This window comes from Podarcis gaigeae, assembly GCF_964106915.1.
Source record: "Podarcis gaigeae genome assembly, chromosome: Z".
Lineage (NCBI taxonomy): Eukaryota > Metazoa > Chordata > Lepidosauria > Squamata > Lacertidae > Podarcis > Podarcis gaigeae.
Window position 1 is genome coordinate 45863665 of NC_139691.1, and position 21975 is coordinate 45885639.

The 21975-nt window shown below is 45.4% G+C and overlaps 1 protein-coding gene across 7 annotated transcripts in view; it reads left to right on the forward strand.

Annotated features, from left to right (window-relative positions):
- The window catches only part of MCF2 (MCF.2 cell line derived transforming sequence), a 70873-nt gene that overhangs the window by 9414 nt on the left and 39484 nt on the right, over positions 1-21975 (forward strand). For 4 of the 7 annotated variants that reach the window (XR_014560305.1, XM_083722733.1, XM_083722734.1 and 1 more), the window contains exons 2-5: positions 1065-1133; positions 1837-1951; positions 9097-9187; positions 20613-20732. Coding sequence is in view for 5 of the 7 variants with exons in the window: in XM_083722733.1 (XP_083578859.1) it covers positions 1065-1133; positions 1837-1951; positions 9097-9187; positions 20613-20732 (395 nt within the window). In the remaining 2 variants the exon portion in view is untranslated. Of the gene's footprint in view, positions 1-1064; positions 1134-1836; positions 1952-9096; positions 9188-12078; positions 12467-20612; positions 20733-21975 lie in introns of those variants that run through there. The other 3 variants (XR_014560306.1, XM_083722736.1, XM_083722735.1) reach the window with 3 other exon arrangements.

A 21975-nucleotide genomic window follows, 5' to 3' on the forward strand; every position in this document is an offset into this window, starting at 1 on the left:
CACTGATGGTCCGAAAGGAAGGAGGGCAAAAATCATACCTTCTGGCGCTGCCTTGACTCATCTAGATTCAAGCTATGAACACATTTAGATGTGTACAGTACCTAAGTTACGTGAACAATCTGGGATCCTGCAAAATGCAGGGTTGTTGATTGTGCAGAGTTGCATCAGTACGTTTCTGAGCACAATTCAAAGTGTTGGTGCTGACCTTTAAAGCCCTAAACGGCCTCGGTCAAGTATACCAGAAGGAGCGTCTCCACCTCCATCGTTCTGCCCGGACACTGAGGTCCAGTTCCGAGGGCCTTCTGGTGGTTCCCTCACTGCAAGAAGCCAAGTTACAGGGAACCAGGCAGAGGGCCTTCTTGGTAGTGGCACCCTGTGGAACACCCCCCCACCAGATGTCAAAGAGAAAAATAACTACCAAACATTTTGAAGACAGCCCTGTTTAGGGAAGCTTTTAATGTTTAATAGGTTATTGTATTTTAGTGTTTTGTTGGAAGCCGTCCAGAGTGGCTGGGGAAACCGAGCCAGATGGGCGGGGTATAAATAATAAATTATTATTGTTATTTTATTATATTATTATAGCTCTGTTCACAGGTTGAATGAACTCGAGGTTGTGTAGATGGACCTACTCCGGAGTGACTCAGAGATGGCAGTGATGAGATAGTTCTTCCCTTCAGGTTGACAATCCAAAACAATACACAACACAAAAGGAAAATGGATTGAGAGGGAGAAAAGCAAACTCAGACACGCTTCCTTAATTACAGAGTTCTTGGAATGGCCAGCTGGAATGGGGGAGATATCACAGAGAGGATGATATCCTTTTCCATCTGGAGATGCTAGGGTTTGAGCCTGGCACCGTCTGCATTCAAAGCAGGTACTCTGCCAATGAGCTATGACTCTCCCACACGGAGGCTATAGAAAGGGAAGAGCAAGCACTTGAGTCGATGGGTGGTGGAGATGCAGAGCTGCAGGAAGGAGAAGCCTGGAGAAAGTGGGATATAGATGTGACAGGTTCAAGCTACGCAGTGATTAAGCCATGCATTTCATGTTCCTTTTTTTGCCAGAGTCATCTCTTCCAACACGTGCAAAGGACATTGCTGAGGACTTGAAGAAAGAATTTGCATTTCTTTCTGGTGAGTATGGCAAACTCTTCTTTGTCTCCCAAACATTTTTGTAAAGTGTGATATAAATAGACAAAATTAAAGTAAACCCCACCCTACATTGCTGGGACCAGTTTGAGACTGAACAAGGGCTCCGCTGGGACCAGGGGTGGACAGTGTAGTTTGAGACGGAAGTGAAATGCAAGTGCACAGCAGTTAGCATAATAAATAAGGGCTCAAATTTAGGTTAGTTTCATGGTCACATAGTAGTGTAGTTGGACCCCTTCACAGGCAAATGATTTGGAGTGCTCCAGTGTCTTATTTCAGAGTGACTTGAGTTTTGTTTTCCTTGAAGTCCCATTGCACATAAGCCCCTTGCGTTCTCAGTGTTCCTAAAAACTTAGCTTTGGAGCATGCAGAACAACTCCTCCTGGTCGTTCTCCCCATGTTCTTTCTCTAGAAGGGCCCTTGGAGCCAGTCCTCAGGGGCTGACTCATCTCTTTCATTCCAGACGAGCTCCAAGTAGCACCCAGGGTGAGAAGACTCCTTCTTCGTGGTGAAAAGGTCCCCTTGCATGCTGATTGGGCAGCTTTAAGATGCTGGAGACAGTGAACCTGCTGCAGAAATAGTAATGGGTCTTTGACCCTGCCTCCCCCAGCAGGCACATGTGTTGAATGGTTTAGCAGCTGGTTTAGGATGTCTGCTTATTCCCACCCACCCCTCTCTTCCAAACTAGGTGGAAGAGGGAAAGACAACGGCTGGATCATAACATTTCCTGAAAATTCCAATTTCAACCAAATGCCTGAAGAGGTTGTGACAAAAGTTTTGAGCTACTTAACTCGGATTCCAAGGTACCCATATTTCACTCTAGTGGGTGCTGCGCTGTTACATCAGCTTGATATTGTTATAGATTTAAGGGTGGGGGGACCCCCCTAAACCCTATAAATTACCAAATGCTAGGATTTTGATTATTTGGGACATGAAGGGAGAATGCAGAAGAATTCCTGTGGCTGAGCTATGTTCCTCAAGGAACAATAGAGAGCAATTGAGGGACATTAACAGTGGGACGTGGGTGGTGCTGTGGGTTAAACCACAGAGCCTAGGGCTTGCCGATCAGAAGGTTGGCAGTTCGAATCCCCGTGTGATGGGGTGAGCTCCCGTTGCTCGGGTCTACTCCTGCCAACCTAGTAGTTCGAAAGCACCTCAAAGTGCAAGTAGATTAATAGGTACCGGTGGGTAGGTAAACGGCGTTTCCATGTGCTGCTCTGGTGTCGCTGTTCCGTTACGCCAGAAGCGGCTTCGTCATGCTGGCCACATGACCTGGAAAAACTGTCTGCGGAGCGGACAAATGTCTGCTCCCTCAGCCAGTAAAGCGAGATGAGTGCCACAACCCCAGAGTTGTTTGCGACTGGACTTAACTGTCAGGGGTCCCTTTACTTTTTAACAATGCAAGAGAGGGCCTTCCCCCTTGCCCTGAGGTGTGAACAGAGACTGGGGATTTGGAAGGTTGCCAGGGTGACTGATCTGAGAGCAAGGAGGAGGAAGAGGAGCTGAGATCAATCCTGGGCAGGTTGCCTGAAGGTTGCCTGCATTGCTATGGGGGTACCAACCCCTCTTGAAAGGGCCAGGCTGTAAGATCTGGACTCCCTCCATGCAGACTGAAGGTGTAAATAGGTGAATAAACAAACCAGATTTCTTAAAGCCATGGCATTTCTCCACCATGTCTTCCTTAGGCTGAGAGACAGAGGCTGGCTTAGCCTACCTCACAAGGTTGTTGCAAAGATGAAAGGTATATATTCATGGAGGGGGCATGCAGACTACTGTGGCACACTGGAGAATCAGCATAATAAAAAAGCAGATGGTTGCCTGTTGCTTACTTTGACAAACTATGTCAGCACCAGAATCATAAACAGCAGTGTTGCTGCATCAATAACCAAGATAGAAAACTTGCGGCTTTTTTTTTCTGGTGGGGGGCATGGCATAGCTATGTATTAGGAGCATGTTTTGCAAATACAATTCCCAGCATCTCCAGTTGGAAAAAAAAATCTGGTGGAAAGTAATAACTGAGCTATGTTCCCTGAGGTTTAGAAGCTTGGCAAAGGGCAGGCGGCTGTTTAAAAATGAAATAGAGATTCTGTGCATCCTCGCCTTAAATGTGTGCTAGATTTAAAAACAGCAATGCACACGCACAATCCTGGAGGTCCAAATAACAGCATACATATCATGTTTACTAGTTTCATTTGCAGACGTTTGTTCTGGAACCTAATAATTAAACACTTGTTGGTTTAATTCACCTGTGTCAATCTTCAACACTGTGCTGCCAGGAAGTAAGAAGGACTGGGGAAAGGAAAAGAAAAAACGTTAACTGTGATCAAGTTACTAATAAAATAAATCAGTCTACCTTGATACCTGCCCAGCAGGTTGGGTTGTATATTCAATGCAGTAGTGAGGTGCTCAGAACTTTGTTTTACGGGCAGGAGGCTCACTTTTGGACTTAATGGCTTTATGTCTCTCTAGAGGGCAATGTGTATTTCTTCCCTTACTTGACCTGAGTCTCCTGTTTCATTGGGATTGTTTTAGCACATATTTTAATTGCAGGTGTTTTCTATTTCTTTCTTTTTTTTAATTAATGGGATTCCCCCAGCCACCCCTTTTGTATCTTAGTGGTTGATGTTTATATTTGAATGTTTGTGTAATTGTTTTTTTATCCTCGTAAGCTGCTTAGAAGCTTATTGCGGCATTAAGTGGTATATAAATTAATAAACAGTAATACTTGCGGTCAGTCTGGCATTTTACCACACTTGGGGATCCTCCTGCTCAGCGGTGCCCTGGATGTTTGCCCAAAAAATCCTAACTTGATGGCACCACTCTTTGTTGGAGAGTTTAAGTGCCATTTGCCTCTATGTGGTCAGTAAATGAATCTAGCATTAACTGCTCTGAGTTTGATGGTATCTGCAGGTTCATTGCTGAAGTCAGAGAATGAATATTGGGCCTTGGCCAAGGGATCGAGAACATGCATGGCACCCATTGATTCAAGAACCCCATGGCACCTGCTAAGTCTCTGAATGCCCCTCCGCTCATTGCTCCCGTGGTCATGAGGTGGCAAGGCTGGTTAACTTCCCCTACTCTCCCTTTAAAGGGTCATAGAGTTGAAGGAAGAAGTGGGGAAGAGTGGCACTCTTTGCCACTTCCTCTTTCAACTCTTGGTGCTTTTCAAGGCTCAGATGAATTCTTTTGGATCTGAATCTAGGTCCCTTGAGAAATTGAAGTCAGTGTGTGCATGTGCCCGACCCTTCTCTCTTTCTGTTTCTCAGAGGGTAGGCTGATCCAGGGCAAGGGGCTGGTGCCCACTGTTAAAAAATCTCAATGCACCCCTTGACTTGAAAAAAGCTGGCAACTCCTGGTCTTGGTGTGCCATTTATTAACTCAAGCACTATACGTTTTTGAAACTGATGTGGAATTTAGTAAAATGGCAGTCAAAAAGGACTCCCAGAAGTCGTCAGTGATGGTAACTATGCCTAGATGCGCCAAAAAAAAAAAAAAAAAAAAAGGATATTAGACAAACTCATGGTTGGCACAATAGTTAAATGGACCTTAGATTCAGAAGCACTGCACCCCCAAGTATTGTGCACTGGGAGCAACAAACAGGGGAAGGGATCTTGCCTTAACGAGACAAACATCCGTTTTTGAGAAGCAAAGCAGTGTTAGCAAAGTCATGTAAATAACGCAGGTGGAGACAGAAGAAATCCTTGTAACTCTTTACCAAGGAAAATGAGCAAAACAGTGTGCAATTTGAGGATAAATAAATGACAAGAATGTGCATAATTTGAAGAGAGGTTTTTATCTATTTTACTTCAATGCCTTGTATATAGCAGGGAGACAATGAGCAAAATTAGTTGGTGTGGGGAAGCGAGGAAGACTCCCAGAACTGCACAGCCAATCAGAGCACGTGGCATGTTAGAAAACATCATGCTACTCTGTCCAGTTGCTAAGCAGCATCTCTGCCTGCCCCCACCCTTGGCTAGCAGAATTATCCTTTAAGCAGGGAGTTCTGAAGAGCACGTACTTCCACACTATAGGATCAATTTCATATGAAGGTGGAACAAGTATCATGTGGCACCAGTTCCACAGATCAAAGCAGCCAAGGGGGCATATACAGTGGTACCTCGGGTTACATACGCTTCAGGTTACAGACTCTTCTAACCTAGAAATAGTACCTCGGGTTAAGAACTTTGCTTCAGGATGAGAACAGAAATCGTGCTCGAAGCAGCCCAGCAGCAGCAGGAGGCCCCATTAGCTAAAGTGGTGCTTCAGGTTAAGAACAATTTCAGGTTAAGAACGGACCTCCAGAACGAATTAAGTTCTTAACGCGAGGTACCACTGTATGAGGGGAAAGGTGATCTTGCAAATAAGCTAGCCCTAAGCTAGGGCTTTATAGACTAATTATCTTATTTTTGTTATTTAGGTATTTAGTTATTGCATTTATATCACACTTTTCCTCCGAGGAGCTGAAGGAGGCATGCATGGTTCTCCCCCCTCCTCATTTAATCCTCACAACAACCCTGTGAGGTAGGTTTGGCTGAGAAGCAGTGACTGGCCCAAGGTCACCCGGCGAGCTTCATGGCTGAGCAGGGATTTGAACCCTGTTCTCGCAGGTGCTAGTATGACACTCTAAGCCAGGGGTCAGCAAACGTTTTCAGTCATGGGCCGGTCCACTGTCCCTCAGACCTTGTGGGGGGCCGGACTATATATACATATTTTTTGGGGGGGGAATTCCTATGCCCCACAAATAACCCAGAGATGCATTTTAAATAAAAGGACACATTCTATTCATCTAAAAACACACTGATTCCTAGACCCTCCGCGATTGGGCCAGATCCAGCCCCCGGGCCTTAGGTTGCCTACCCATGCTCTAAGCAGTGCACCACGATGAGGTTGGCCTGGGAGCAAACAGGCAATAGTTAAGGTGCTGCACAACAGAAGTGCCACATACTAACAGGGTCTCATTCCTGTCAGCAATCATTTTCTCAGAATTCTGTGCTAGCTGCAGCTTCCAGGTCAAGCGCAAAGGGAAGCACCACCTAATAATACAAAGTAATAATGTTAATGCAGTACATCCTGGCCAGTTTCAGAAGGGATGTTGAGCAGAGCATACTGTTGGTTACAGTGGTTGAACTGCCAGTGGAACAGCTGAGCTCGATTTGAACTCTCTGCCCACTTCGTCTCTTTGCTGCAGCTTCAGATATATAATCCTTCCCACCCACTGAGCCCAGCCACTTCCTGGAATTCCTGCAAGATCAAAAATTGCAGTCTCTTCCCACCTGTCCAAGACCCCTGAGGTTTTTGTTTTTTTTTTGGGGGGGAGTTTCATCCAGAGGTGTGTTGCCACCAATTTCGTGTGTGAACTGAAGGTTGCCGTTTCCAAAGATGAAAGTGCAACCCACCTTCCTGTACTGGCGAACGAGTCATTGCAGAGTTGCTCCACCTTATTAAGGCACTTTAGGGGTGTTCCCAGTATTGCTTAGAGAGGGAATGCCCTAGCAGATAGCAGTCCACCACCCACCACACCCTAGACAGCAAGGGTGGCAGCACCATGAAATCATGGGAGCAACCAGTGAGAGATTTGCAAAGCAGAAATTTGCCTAACCAGGATAACAGTGGCCTGTTTCTCTGGTTGTGTGTTTTTTTACTTCCTTTCAGCTGGCTGGGTGCTGATTGATACAGGAATAATCTATAGAGACTAGGGATGGGGAAAGAATTCCTTTGGCCTGCTTTGCGCAATGGACCAACCTGCTCTGACATTCCCAGACTTTCTAGCTGATCGGAATGCAGCTCCCACTTGGATTGCACACTTTTCTGGATTTTGCAGTGTGCACAAAAATAATAATGCATATTTTATGTAAAAAAGATTAATATTGCATTGTTTTGTACTGGTGAATGCATCAAAAAGTATGCATTTTATCTACTGTTTCATAAAACTTATATACTGCTGGAAAGGAAGGGGTTTACTCTTAAGCTTATCCTCAATATCCAACTTTCCTCTCCCCCTTAATAACATTTATGTATGTGGTTTCTTTTTCCATTTATGCACGCTTTGTCCTAATATTTGCATTCTTGTCCACATTATTTTTGTGTGTGTTGTTGTTTAGAGAAGCATGTGTTTCAATTCAGTACAGGTTTAGTATGAATTTGGTAGGTTCTCTTTAAAATGCAAACTGTACTGAATCTCACCCTGCTGCAAGTCTTGCAGCATCAGATTCTGGTAAGCCATTGCTAGGGTGTGTGCGCTCCTTTGTTTCTCCGCCTTTTCTTCTTCCTGCCCTGCCCCACCCTACTCTTTCAGCGGCTTTGATCCTGGAAAACAAAATAAGTATGGAATGGAGCAAAATCTTGCAACGTGCGTTGGAGTTTGCAGCCTGATCTCCAGGCAATGTTATTTGCCAAGTGTATTCTGCCATGCAAACCTCTCATTAACAGTGTGATGAGTAGATTCAGAGCGGGTTCCCCTAAATTATAGTCCTGAAGAGTATGAATTAGTAATTGAGTCAGGCAAGGTTAGGGCACGTGCGACTAGGTTTTTGCATGCGGTTCTGTGGTTTTGCCGGGAGAACAAAGACTTGTGCAACAGAAAAAGAAGAATCCACCTTATTCCAGATAAATAGGACATACTCCAAGTATCCCCGTCTACTATCAGTTTCAGTTCTCTGGTCCCTGTCCCTGGTAAACCAGTTTCTCCTTTGTGCCCATAGGTTTTTTTTGCTTTTTCTGCTTCTTTAAATATTGTCAGCTGCAATATTATTTACTGCATTTGCTGCAATATTATTTACTGCAATATTATTTACTGCATTATTTGCCACCTCCCCCCCCACAAGGAGCTCAATACATGGTTCTCCTTCTACTTTCATCCCCACAACAACCCTGTGAGGTAGGTTAGGCTAAGTGATGGTGACTGGGCCAAGGTCGCCCAGTGAGCCTCATGGCCGAGAGAGGATTTGAACCCGGGTCTCCTGGGTCATAATCCAGCACTCTAACCATTACACCACACTGAGGCTCATGTCAGTCCCCTCTCTTGGGCTTAGGGGCGGGGAAGAAATTCAGTTCAGTTTGTATTTAAAGGCAAATTTGCCCAATTTGCACTTTCTGAAACAGTATATGAACCAAGGCACAGCCACCCCCCCTTTAAAATCAAATCAAAATGTGCCGAATTTTGTAATTATATGTTGATTTTTTTTATACTAAACTTATATCCTGCCCTTTCTGTCAAAAGAGCCTTGGGCAGCAGACAGATGTAAAAACAAAAGCATTATAATGTAATTAAAAGCAATCTAAGAACAATTACAGTTACAAGCATCTAAAAGCTGTTTCATTTTAAACCATATTAGCAGTTAAAAACACTGTTCCATCCAATGATCTTTGGGTTGCAAGGGATAGGATTCTTCACCCTCCTAGGTGAACAGGAATGCTTTCAAATTCCTCCTGAAAGTTAATCATGATGAAGACAGGTGCACTTCACTAGTGAAGGCATTCCACAACCAGGGAGCCACTCCTGTAAAGGCTGTGTCACGGTTCTGCACCAGTGGGGCAGCCCTCAGTGGCAGCACTGCAAAAAGGCCTCCCTAGCCAATTGTAGGGTCCAGGATTTTAAAAAAGAACAACATTTGCAACCTGGTCTGGATATGTGGAGAACTGAACTTAAGAACTGGAAAAATGAGACACTCGGTTTGTCAGATTTGCCCATCCATATTCCTGGTGGACCTGGGTGGTGCATGACTATAGAAACCTTCAGCTGACATGATCTGCCAGTGTGACTTTTCAAGGGTGAGCTTTTAACCCACAGTAGGAATGGATGTTTGTGTATTGAAAGCCATTTTTTTTGGAAAAAGAACGTAGGAAGGTCCTGGATCTAAGGTAGTCCAATTGTGAACTTTTGGTTGAGGATGTGAACAGCACAGCTCTGTTCCCTGCTTCTTCTTTATTTAATTTTCTTATGTTCCAGCCAACGTGAATTGGACACCAAATTTATCCTAATCCTGGACAGAAGGTTGGATACATGGACGTCGGTCAAAATGACTCTGCAAAGAATAGCAGTAAGTTCTTCTGTGGTGGGGCGGGCACAAGGGGAGTGTCATTATCTGCCCAAGGACCATAATTCCTTTGTGGGTAACCTTCCAGGGGACAAACGCCAGTGGTGGGAGGAGCCAGAAATGGGCAGGGCTAGAGGCAGAGGTGGGTGGACCAATGGCTGTGACTCTTACCAGGAGAGCAGGTTGCATTTCCGCCAGGCAGAAGCCAGAGGTTTGTGCACACACAAACAAACACGCTGTCACTCTCTCACACACACTTCTCAAGACACCCTCCATCCAGGTAAGGAAGTAGCGTTACCACAGTTCTATTACACATTCCAGCCAGGCAAAATCATTGGAGGAGGATGCTAAAGAGGGTATGGCCTGGGGACAGTTCTGAGGACTGGTTCCCCAATTCCAGAGGTGTTGGGCAGGGAAAGGGGAGTTGGGGGGCTGACCATCATTGGGGGAGAAGGCCTAGGTGTTTGGTTCCTGGTTCCTGCTTCGTCCATCCTGTCTGCAGCCAAGTTGCCAATTGCTTCCGTGGATTCTGCGTTTACTCTGCTAGGTCTGGCTAAGGTCCTGCAACTAGTCAGAAAGTTGCGAAACACCAAGAGGTTTTGCCAGTATAACCTTTGCAGAAAATAGGGCAGGGGGAGTGTGACCTTGATCTCTCTTCAGCACTTGATACCATTGGCCATAGTATCCTCCTGGACCATTTCTGGGAAATGAGAACTGGGCGGTGTGTTTGGGGGGGGGGGGTCCTGGGCTGCCCAGATGACAACTCACCTTTTTAGAAAGGCTTTGGAAGTAAACCTCAAGGAAAATTCCATACCCGCTGCCTGTCAGGGCGGGTGTCACGAGTAAGTCAGCAATAACTCACACAGTAGCAAGTGAAGTTAACTCTTTATTCAAATAAGAGAAGTACACACCATTTTATAAGTTGTATGAGCTTGTTTCTTAGTTTGATTCTTTTACATGGTTTTGCATGTTTTGTGGTATTTTATGCATTGTGATTTGCTGTGGTTTTTATTTATTATCATCTAGTAATTCTTTATTGTAACTGATAAGTTTTATTATTTGTGGATATTTAATTTTACTGTTTACTATTATATTCTAATGGATTATTGAAAATTGCTTTATTTGATATAAGTTGTTTATTTTAAAATTATTGTGGCTTTCTTTTATTGGATCAGATTGTTATTATGTATGTGAACTTTGCTGTCTATTTTATTGTTTCTTCAGCTTGTAAACCGCCACGTGCATAGTAATATAGAAAGGCGGTATTACAAACTAAAAGTCAAATGAAAAATGAAAATAAACAAAAGAGCCCAGGAGGCCAGACCTAGTGAGCAAAGCAACTCATCCCGGTAGTTCTTACCTTGCAACTGCCTCATTGCCTTAGGGATTCCCCAGCTGGTGCCTCCCACCACCCCTCTGCATCCAGCCAGTCCATGACGCTGCCTTGCAGGGTATCTTTGGGAGAAGAAAAGGCTCAGGAGTAAACCCTATGCAAATCCAGAGTGGAGTCCCTAAGATGGTTGGATACCTCTTGTATACCTCTTTCTGGCAACTCCTGCAGCCAAGCTGGTGCCAAATGCATTGCTCTGCTTTCCTTTGGACCACATCAGCAAGGCTGAGAGGGGAGTCTTGTTGTCTGGGCAGCCCAGGACCTCCATACGCACTGCCCAGTCTTGTGCCCTGGAGAGGTCACCCATCTCTGCAGCCACAACCATCTCAAGACGGATGGATGCCAACAACAGCAGCATCTGACAATGGATTGTATAACATAGCCATTGTGGCCATTGATAGCCTTTTTCTCCATTATTTTGACTGCCCCCCCTTTAAAGGTGTCTAGGTTGCTGCCCTTCTCTGCATCTTGTGGCATCAAGTTCCAAAGTTTAAACTAACACACTGTAGCTATTGATAGAACATAGGTAAAGGTAAAGGGGCCCCTGACCATCAGGTCCAGTCGTGGCCGACTCTGGCGTTGCGGCGCTCATCTCGCTTTATTGGCCGAGGGAGCTGGCGTACAGCTTCCGGGTCATGTGGCCAGCATGACTAAGCCGCTTCCGGCGAACCAGAGCAGCGCACGGAAACTGTCTTTACCTTCCCGCCAGAGCGGTACTTCTTTATCTACTTGCACTTTGACATGCTTTCAAACTGCTAGGTTGGCAGGAGCAGGGACCGAGAAACAGGAGCTCACCCCGTCGTGTGGATTCGAACCTCTGACCTTCTGATCGGCAAGTCCTAGGCTCTGTGGTTTAACTGACAGCGCCACCCGCATCCGCTTGATAGAACATGTTGTAGTTATTGACAGAACTTTTGAAGAGTTCTGCTGCATCAGGCCAAAGGAGAATCTTGTCTAGCATTCTGTTTTCACAGTGGCCTCCCAGATACTCCTTATAGGAAGCCTGCAAGCAGAATCTGAGCACATCAGCACTCCTCCTTTACTTGTGATTCCCAGAACCTGGGATCCAGAGGCATGGCACATCTGGCAGTAGAAGGATAGCATAGTCATCCTGGCTACTAGCCTAAAACACCTCGGGGGCATGTGATCTGCTCTCTTCACCAGGGCACATCCGTGGCAGCCAGCAGCAAAAATAGAGACCATATCAAAGTTACCAAATGGTCCCTCTATCCCTCTCCCTCTCCTTCTCTGTCTCTGTATTAGTTGTCCAGGAGCTGTCAGCCATCAAAGCATTATTTGCTTCTCATCTGTGGGAAATCTTTGAGGGAGGGGGGGAAACACCAGAAAGGATGCTCGCTAGAGTCTTAACACTGCTCCGGAGTGTGTTGCTGCTGTGAGCTATAAATGGCAATATATACGTCTTCAAACTTCCACATTCCACCTTAAAAATCTATAGCTGTTCTTGGCCACTGAGTCTCTCCTCGCACTCCCCCCCCACCTTTCTTGCCGGCTAGCACAGCCAACAGCCATTCATAGTTTTGGCACCCTTGCCTGCTCAGCTTTAGCCAGAGGAGAGGACCAGGTCATCTGCCAGTCAGTTTTGTGTCTGGGAATGAATAGATTATGGGAGCATGTATCATCGCCACCCGTGCAACTGACATGAGTGAGGAGGCTGCTCTGTGTGTTCTGTGCAGCGATGCCTTGGCACAAGGAGAAGCAGCAGTGCAGGCGGCCGGCTACCCCCGGCGATTTTTAAACACCTCACGAGATCCACGGATCTTATTTCACTGATGCCGCATTGACATTTGGGAAAGGTAACCAGTTCCTGTCTTGCAAGGGAGATGGCCGAGGCGAATCCCCCAGGAGGCAAGATGAGGGGAAGAAGGAATGCGGTAAGGACTCTGCCTGCCTGCAGTCTTTCTCCTTTTTTTTTTTTTTTTTTTTTTTTTGCAAAGCAGATTTCTAAGTTCAGATGCAGCCTTGATGCAGCACTAGCATCCAGCCTAGCTAGCAGTGCAGCATTCTAGGACAAACTGCTGAACACAGCGCTTGGAAAATGAAAGGGGGGAGGCGAGGGAAAGGATGATGTTTGGGCAGTATTTACTGTGTTTTCCGTAATTGTCCAAAACACCTGTCCACACTGATGAAGCAAGGTTGGCACCACTTTTAAACAGAGCTCCTAAGTCTGGGTCTGAGAGATGTGGGGCACTTCAGAACCCCTTTATTGCATCATACAAATACATCATGCATATATATATTCCTTGGTCTTTGCAGGCAGAAAGAGGAAATAAGGCAGAAATATTTCATTCTTTGTGTAGCCTCCTGTAGGGCCTGTAAAGAAATAGGCCATGCTTTTTGAAATTAGCTACTCCTAGAATGCTAGCCTTGAACACTTTCCCTTCTGTCAGGGACAGCCCTGATCTTTTACCTGCACTTAATAAAACCATTGTTCCTAATTTTTAGCATTTTTGCAGAGGGAGGGGGGAACTCCTTTGAACTCTTCTGTTAGCCTGTACAGATTCATGTTCTTCTGGCTCTCTAAAACTTATGCTGGCCAGTTCTACCACACATGCATGCAAATGTCTTTGTGCATGGATGCAAAGTGCTAGCATAGTGTACTCTTTCAATTCCCCTTCCCCCCCACCTCCAAAAATGAAACAATACTGCCTATCTGTAGAGCAAACATTGTTCATCTATTCTGCAAATTCAGTCAATTCCATCATATAAGTGAAAAACTTCTACAGTATGTGTTTTGGGGCTCGTTTGTACTTTAGAGAGAGAGAGAGAGAGAGAGAGAGAGAGAGAGAGAGAGAACTATGATGGTCAGTTTATTGACATGTCCCTGCTTTAGATTAGCCAGTGCCAGACAAGACTCTTGCAGAGTTGCAGAGGTGGATTTAGGGGAGTGCAACCAGTTCAGTCAAACTGGGTGAAGAGCCTTGGGGGCACTGCAGGAGGTGCCACAACTTTGATGTAGAATGGAAGGCGAGAAGCGGGAGGGAGGCGCCAATTTTTGCCATTGCACAGGACGCCGCTGCCATTTGAAGGGTCTGCTACTGACCCTTGCAGACTAAATCAACATTCAGCAAGTATAGGGAGAGCTTTGGTGATGTGTAGTGTGCCAAGTGGAGTGGGGGAATACTTGGGATGAGAATAGAGGTTTTGCAAGCCCCCTCCCCCGTCTTGAAATGGGGGATTTGAAGGTGTCCTTGCTGCACAACCGTACCCAGCCTTCTAGAATGTTGTGGGATAGCCTTGGCACCTTGATTTCTTTAGGCTCTGGTTTTTGCACATGTGGAAAAGTTAACTTCTGCAATGGCCAGGACTTTGAGCCATGGCTGCGAAGCCTGTGGCCTCCCATATGTTGTTAGACTCCAACTCCCGTCAGCTTCGCCCTAGTGCAGTCAATGGTCAGGGATTATTGGGAGCTAGAATCCCAGCAATGTCTGGAGAGTCACCCTTTTCTCAGCCCTGTCCAAAGGGGGGACAAGCCACGACTTCTTGAGTCATCAATCAATTTCCACTTTAAACTGCTTCAGCTTTTCAGTTTGGCACCTTAAAAGACTTCACAGGATTTATTAAGGCATGCGTTTTCGTGGAGTCCAAACCGACTTTTCCAGATGGGTGAAGATGCAACTGACGAAGTGGGCTTGACCCCACAAAATCTTACACCCCAATTAATTCTGTTAAGTCTTTTAAGGAGCCAGAAGGCTCTTGTTTAGTTTTGCTCCAAGAAAAGCTACCCACCTGGAAGAGTTTGCAGGTTGTGCTTCTGGTCAATCTCAATGGGATTGGCTGACTCCTACTGCTTTTTAGGAAGGAAAATCAGAGTCTGCCATAGGCTACAGGGACAATTTGTTATGTAAGGTTGATGTGGTGCCAGGCTGACTCCGTTTTCTCCTTCCTGCAGGGGTGCTCTAAGCTAGAGGCTGGGAACCTGTGGCACTCCAAATGTTGCTGGATGTTGTTTCAACGCCCACCACCCCTGCCTGTGCTATCCGGGACTAATGGGAGTTGTAGTTCAACTTGCCCATGGAGGACTGCAAGGCCTCCACCTCTGCATTGGAAGCCAGAGTTCCCTGTTCTGCCTAGTAGAACTTGCAAAGGAGGCACTGCCCACCAACCTCAACCTGCCCTGAGCCAGCCCCAAACTACCTGGTCTCTTACTTACAACCAGAGGCATACCTAGGCTCCCTTGCACTTGCTGAGGCACCTCACCTGGCTGCCAAAAGCAGCGGAGGAATGGCCTGCAGTGGATGGGCGAGCTCCTAGCAACTCCAGAGTGGAGAGGCACAATTTTTGCACCCCCAGGCCTGTGCCCTTGTTTAGCCCCTAGGCACACCTCTGCTTAAAACTGCTATTCAGCTTCCGCCTATTTAGCTTCTGTGTTGCCCTTGCAGAAGTCAGCAGGGACTAAACTAGAATGAGTTGTCCCTGTCTGTCATTGGCTCTGCCTTCACAGGCTGTTTTTAGACAGCCCCTTTGTTCCATTTCCCTGACATTTTCTTACCTGATAATTACTGCATTCTAGGAGATTTTCCATGTGATATAACAGCCACTTCTGAAAATGTAGCAGGTGTTTAGTGCTTGTTTCCATGCTAATTGCTTCCAGGGAAAAAAATCTGTTTTCAACCACATTAACCTGGAAAATCGTGGGAATTTTTGCACCACAGTCTTCCCACTGTTTTCATAGGCCATGCCATGTGATGGGCTGGTGTTCCAGTGCAGAGTTCTTCCTTGCCATTTTCAAGGGGGGAGGACAGAAGCACTCATGTGCATACTGGGTGGTGGCAACATATCTGGTGATATCTGCTGTTGCATCACACCACGCACACTGATGTGCATGAAATATAGCATGGTACATGGCAATATATCAGTCAAAAAGTCACAATGCAACAGATAGTGTGGTGTAAAACGAATATTGGGAAATGGAGCAGAAGGAAAACTAATGCAATAATCCCTGAGTCTGAACGCAGACTTGCTGCTGGGCTCCTTGCCTTCTGCCCTACAATGACCACAAGACACCAATATTTCTTCCTGTCCTCTCCAGTCTTGTAAAAATGCAGGAAGAGCCCTTCCGGATTGCACCAAAGACCCAGCATCTAGTCCAGTGTTTCCCAAGCTCAGGTCTCCAACTGTTTTCAGACTACAATCCCCATCATCCCTGACCACTGGACTTGCTAGCTAGATGGCTTTGGCAATAGGCTTCTCTTGTTGGTGCCCCTGTTATCAGGTAGACTGCTGCTGAACAAGGAGTTTCTATTTATTATTTAGCTGCCACAGGTTCTTTTAATGTAATTAAATTTATATACTGCTTGACTGAAATAAAACCTCTAAGCAGTATACCAGAAATATTATAATTATCAGTTAGAAACCCCCAGTTGGAAACAAATAATTAAACTAAACTAAAACCAAAAAGAGATTGAAATGCATGTTCATGTCTGGGTAGATTTACCAGGTGTTTTAAGCAGGTGCTGCAAGGACTGCAGTGAAGGCACCTGCTTATGTCAATAGGCAGGGAGTTCCAAAGTTTAGGTGCTGCCCACAAAGTGATTAGTTTCTTGTAACTGTGGAATGAGAATTATGTGACCCCTTCAATGGTGCCAGTTCTGCAGGTCGAAGTGGGCATATCTCACAAGTAAATTAGTTAATACCATTGGTAGATCTCTTCTTCACCCATGGATTTGACTTATCCCCACATTTTTAAGGTCCCTTCTTGTGTTCCTGAATTCTCTATGTTGGTTATCTCAGCCTAAATAGAGCCCCCATGCTCAGATGCAGTATACCTTTGAGTACCAGGCTCTGGGGACAAAAAGCAAGGGTGGGTTGTTGCCTCCATGCCCTGCTTGTGGGCTTCTCAGAGGCATCTGGTTGGCCACTGTGGGGAACAGGTAGACCTTTTGAATTGTCCCTTTCAGTAAGGCTGTTTGTAGGTTCAGTTCCACAGGAGGCCTGCCGATAAAATAATTTTGCTGGGTGGTCTCTGAGAATGCTGCAAACAGAATTGGTTTAAGAGCCAACATTTTGTTTGGGACTACTTTTAAAAATAAAAAAGTAGGTTTGTGTTAATATTAAAGTGTTTTTATTCCAGTTTAAAATGCAAGAGGACGAAAGCTGACCAGGTGCATAACTTTCTCCCGTTGGTTTAAAAAGGGATTTAGAAGCAGCCAATTTTATCTGCATTGCCAAATGTGTCTTCATCAATGTTAGAATCAGCCTCTTTTCCATTTTACCAGATCCTCTTTTTTGGGGGAGGGGATTCCAGAGCAGACCCCCCCCCCCACCTTGGTGATTCCCCCCTCCAGCTGGGAGGTGATAGTTCTTTAGATCATGGTTGAAGATTTCACATATGCATTATCTGAAAGGGATGGGTGAGGGATAGCTAAATTGATTTCATAAAATTTATATTGGGGGGACATATATATATATATATATATATATGGAAAAAAGCCTCAAAATGGTTTACAAAAGATAAAACAGTAAAATCAAGAAAAAAATTGCAACCTTACTTTAAAACATATAAAAGTTAAAATACTAAAACAGATTAAAATCACCTGAACTTTTGCAGCATCTGGGTAGGCTTGCCTAAACAGGAATGTTTTTAGCAGGCTCTGAAGAGAATACAATGAAGGCTCCTGCTTGATCTCAATAGGCAGCGAGTTCCAAAGTTGTAGGCGTTGCCACACTGATCAATCAAGTTTGTACAAATTCTGCGCTTATCTTTCTCATTGCTGGAGGTTAGCCGTGCTTGAGCTCAAACCCTCCTCATAGTCAAAGGCTGTAGAAAAAGGCAGGATTGCATTAAAAAAGTCCCCAGAAGAGCCATTGTGGGGGATGGCACGGGGGATCTGAATGAAACAGATTTGCTTATGTAAGGTTAGGAAAAAGGGTTTTAAAAAAGAAGGAGCTCACCATTCCGCTCTAGGTGTTCAGGAGCAGATTTAAGGTAGTAAGGATATAATATGATGAGGAGGACGTACTTGTAAGGAAGGGCTATATTTCTTTTTGACAATTCAGTGAGGGCCAAGTCTCATTAGGGCTGTTCATTTAGAAATGGTGAGCCAGGAAAGAGTGATGCCAGCCAACTGCTAACAAATAAACTGCATGTCTTTAAGTCTGAAAGGAATCACTTGTAGAAAAGCCTGCTGCATGAGTCACTGCTCTTGTTCTCCCTGGAATGGTGGGTGGGTGATACTTTCCCACCTCTCTGCATCAAGTGTGATTTAGCATTCTGTCACTCTGGCCACTGAGGTTCAGCCTGAGCCCATTATTCCATGGCATGTCCAGAACAGGGACTCACACAGAAACACACTGAGTGGACTCTTGTGAGTTTGGATAATTCTTAGTTTTCCAGACGCTGCAAGATAATAAGCTTACGATTGGCAGTGGTGGTCATGTGGGTGAGTGATTATCGGCAACCCCGTCCCCCAAAGCTCTACAACTTCAGCCAACCCCCCCCCCCCCAAATCTTCCCCCATTTCCTTAATTTCGAGTCTTATACACAGGGGCGTGTTATACACAGAAAACTACGGTAATACTGGCGAAAGAAAGAGAAGGTGCAAAGTCCAGCAAGCACCAAACCATCTTTGCATGCATGAGAATACCAAACTATTTTCTATCCCATCTATTTCCTGTGTTCAGACTATGGGGCCAGTTCCAATATCAATAGCTCCACTCAATTCACAAGAAGGTTGGGGTGACCATAAGCCTGATGCAAACTGAAACATGCTCAGTGGACCTGGAATGCTGCCAGACTCTTGTGAGTTGTGGGCTGCCTGGAACCTTGAGCAGAAGCTCTCTTATGCTGCAACATTTTGCTGCAGATCCCATGTATGCATCCCGAAAAATGAGATTAGTGGGAGCAGGGCCCTGTTTGCCCTAATGGACTAGCCTTCACTACACAGCTTACCTAGGAGTAAGTCCCATTGAACTCAGTGGGATTTTTCCCCCTAAGTAAATATGCTTATGAGTTCCAATGGAAATGGGTGGTGGTGGCATTCTGTTTGGGGGCTCATTGAATTTGGAGGAAACTATCCTGTGGTCCACACTCACATACATTGCATTACCAGTGGGCATTGCATTCAATGAGCACAAGGTCTTTGCTGGGTTTGATTTCTGCTGGGTATTTGATCTATGCAATCGCAAGCTACTGAGCAGTTTGCCCTTGTTTCAAGAGCCAGTTCTTGGTCCCTGGAAGTCTTCCTGCTGGCTTCATTCAGGCCAGAGTTTTGGCAATCAGTTTGCATTCATTTATTATTTTAAGCTTATCTTAAAAATAGCTCTTGGGAACATGTTGCATTTGGGCCACACGTCTCATTGCGTGGAATAGTATATTCCAATGCAGTATGTGTAATGCAATATTGTACAGGTTGAATCTGTATGCATTTTTTTAAGTTGCAGACACCAGGAATCCATTACTGTAATAATTTTGTTAACAATATGGCAGGATAATTTATTGGTGACAGTGCTTACCCTGGTTATTACACACCTCCAAGTTTATGGGCCCCTTCTGTGTTCTTAAGAGATAACTACAGGGTCCTGGAAAGAAAGGGTGGGATAAACAAGTCCTATACAACAATTTACAGAATGTGATTGATATTCTTGCAACGAATCTTTGGAGAACTGTTCCCTAACTTCCACAACTATTTGAGGATGTTTGTTCTCTTCCTCTCTTCTGCTGTGACTGCTGAGGGCCATGTCTGATATCAAATTTCTCTCCTCATACCTGAAAGCAGTTTAAAAAATGGCTGGTGAAGGGCATTGTTAACACTGCAAGGATCAGGTGCCAAAAAAATTGGCATGTGTCTATTTCAAGGGGCTATTGATTATTCCATATTGGACGGAATAAGACTGGAACTAGGTGGCTATGGGATGCACGTAGAGTCTGCTGCAAACACCAGCCTGTGTCTTCTCCTCGGGTTTTCCCTGAGAGCAACTAGCATCAGCAAGACATGCGGAACAGTATCACACTGCTGCAAATGTCTCAATCCCTCGGAAATGTCTGGAGAAGGGAAATTCCTGTGGCGAATAGTTTTAATGGCTGTCTGTCTCATTCCTACATGGAAGTACTCTCATACCAACTGTGCTGGCTACTGCTGGTTAGCTTACAGGGGATAATTCAACTTGCTGGTTCTTATCTGTTCCGAAAACTTAAATGACTTGGGATCAGTAGGGCCGGCTCTATCATTAGGCAGAACAAGACTGCTGCCTGAGGCTGCAGATGCTGGGAGAAGGCAGCAGGAGGCCTTCTCCCAGCCTCTGTTTGACAACGATGGTGTGTTCCAGGGGTTAAACCTTCTGCATGCAAAGCAGATGTCCCACCGAGATATGGCACTTCTAACAACAACAAAGTAGTATTCTATTCCTCATGGTTCTGAATAAAGAGCACAGGAAACTGCCTTAAACTGAGTTGAAACCATTGGTGCATTCAGGTCAGTATTGTCTCTGCTGACTGTAAGTGGCTATCAAGAGTTTCAGGCAGGGGACCTGCCCAGCCCTACCTAGAGATGCCTGGGATTTCACCTGGGACATTCTGCATGCAAAGCGGATGCTCTGCTCCTAAGCCACTGCTCTTGCTCAATGGCCCCTCACAAGAAAGGATGGGAGCATCCTTTCTACTCCCTTCAAAAATAATTTGTGAATATGGTTTTGTGTCATTGGCTCACTTTCCATGCTCCCTCCAGAAACACCTCCTGGTATGGAAAGGCAGGGTGTGGTGTAATGGCTAGAGTGCTGGACTATGACTTGGGAGACCCAGGGTTCAAATCCCCACTCAGCCAGTGAAGCTCATTGGGTGACCTTGGGCCAGTCACCTCAGCCTAACCTACCTCACAGGCTTGTTGTGAGGATGGAATGGGGAGCGGAGAACCATCTTGGACTCCTTAATAAGCACAAACACAAAACAGTATCAAAGTTTGCAGCCATATTGCTGGAAAAACAGGAAGTTAACATCATTGCTGATTTTCTAAACTGACTTTCCTCTCGATAGTGGAGAACTCTCTGTGTGTAATACTGGCTGTCTGGTTTCTCCCCCCACAGGCCTCATTTCCCGGCAACTTGCACCTAGTGATGGTCCTGCGCCCCACCGGATTCTTCCAGCGCACTTTCACCGACATTGGATTTCGGTTTAGCCAAGAGGACTTCCTGCTCAAACTGCCGGTATCACACCTGCTGCCACAGCATCACCCCCGTCTTTTGTACTCAGCAGCTTTACCTGCAGGGAATTTTCCTTCCCTGTTGTTGTTCAGCTGCAATGCATTTGTTTAAAATGACAGTGAATACAAATGACAATCACACACACACGTACAAAACACCAACCTTGAGCATTTTATGGGCTTTAGAAGATGATGCTAAGAATGGAGGTGAAGTGTTAAATTCATTTATATTTAAAAGCTCTGGCAGGCGTTTTTTCTGGCGAAGGCGTGGGGCCCCCAACTCGCATCAGCCCCTGGAAGGATGGGAGTTGTAGTTCAACAATATCTGGAGGGCTGCAGGCTCCTGCACCCCTGAATTATAGCTTTAAAGTTGGGATACATCTGGAGCTCAGAGTTTTTCTGAGTGAGAATGCTCTGAACAGTACGTTCTTTCTCTACCACACAGTTGTGTCCCATATTGCAGATTGCTTCCCCTGCCCCAAGGTATCAAGGGCCAAAGAGAGTGTGGCGAGCCTGCCTGCCTGCCTGATCTATACGGCTCTGTCATTGGGCACTGCCTCTTCTAAAGGAGATAAACCTTGGACTTGGACTTTGGCTTGCAATGCATGCATTCTACCTTGAGCCAGACTCGGCTTTGGGAAGAAGGAAGGAGGAGGATGCAAACTGAAACATAGCCACCCTTCGAACTTTGCAGTTCTCCAAATTTGGAAATGTAGTTTTCCAGCCAAGTATTGTGTACAAAATTGCATCTACGAAGGCAAAATGCACATAAAAATGTCTGTGTTCATGAAAGCAATATACAACACGTGTGATATTAGGGTAAATTGCTTTGCAAAGGTATGTACATAAGGCACCGTTGCATACAAATGTGTACATACTTTTGCTTTTTAAAAGTTGCAAACTACTGAGGAAATCCGGAGAGCTGAACTTAAGAGTAGAAAAATGAGAAATGAAGAGAAACCAAAATGGACAGATCCACCCATCTCTAGTCCCTGTTTAAAGGCTTCTGAGTAGTAGGTTGACTAGGTTGCCATCTTGTGTTGTTGGGGAGGGCTCCACAGTTTAACCACACACTGTGTGACAAAGTACTTCCTTTGGTCTGCCCTGAATTTCCAACCTTTCATCTTCATTGGGTGACCCTGGGCTCTGGAATCTTTGGTTTTGGGCCTGGAGTTGGCTAATTGCAAGGCTGATTAAATGGATACATGTGCTGGTATATTCAGTGAAATGGCCCTGCAGAATCAGGA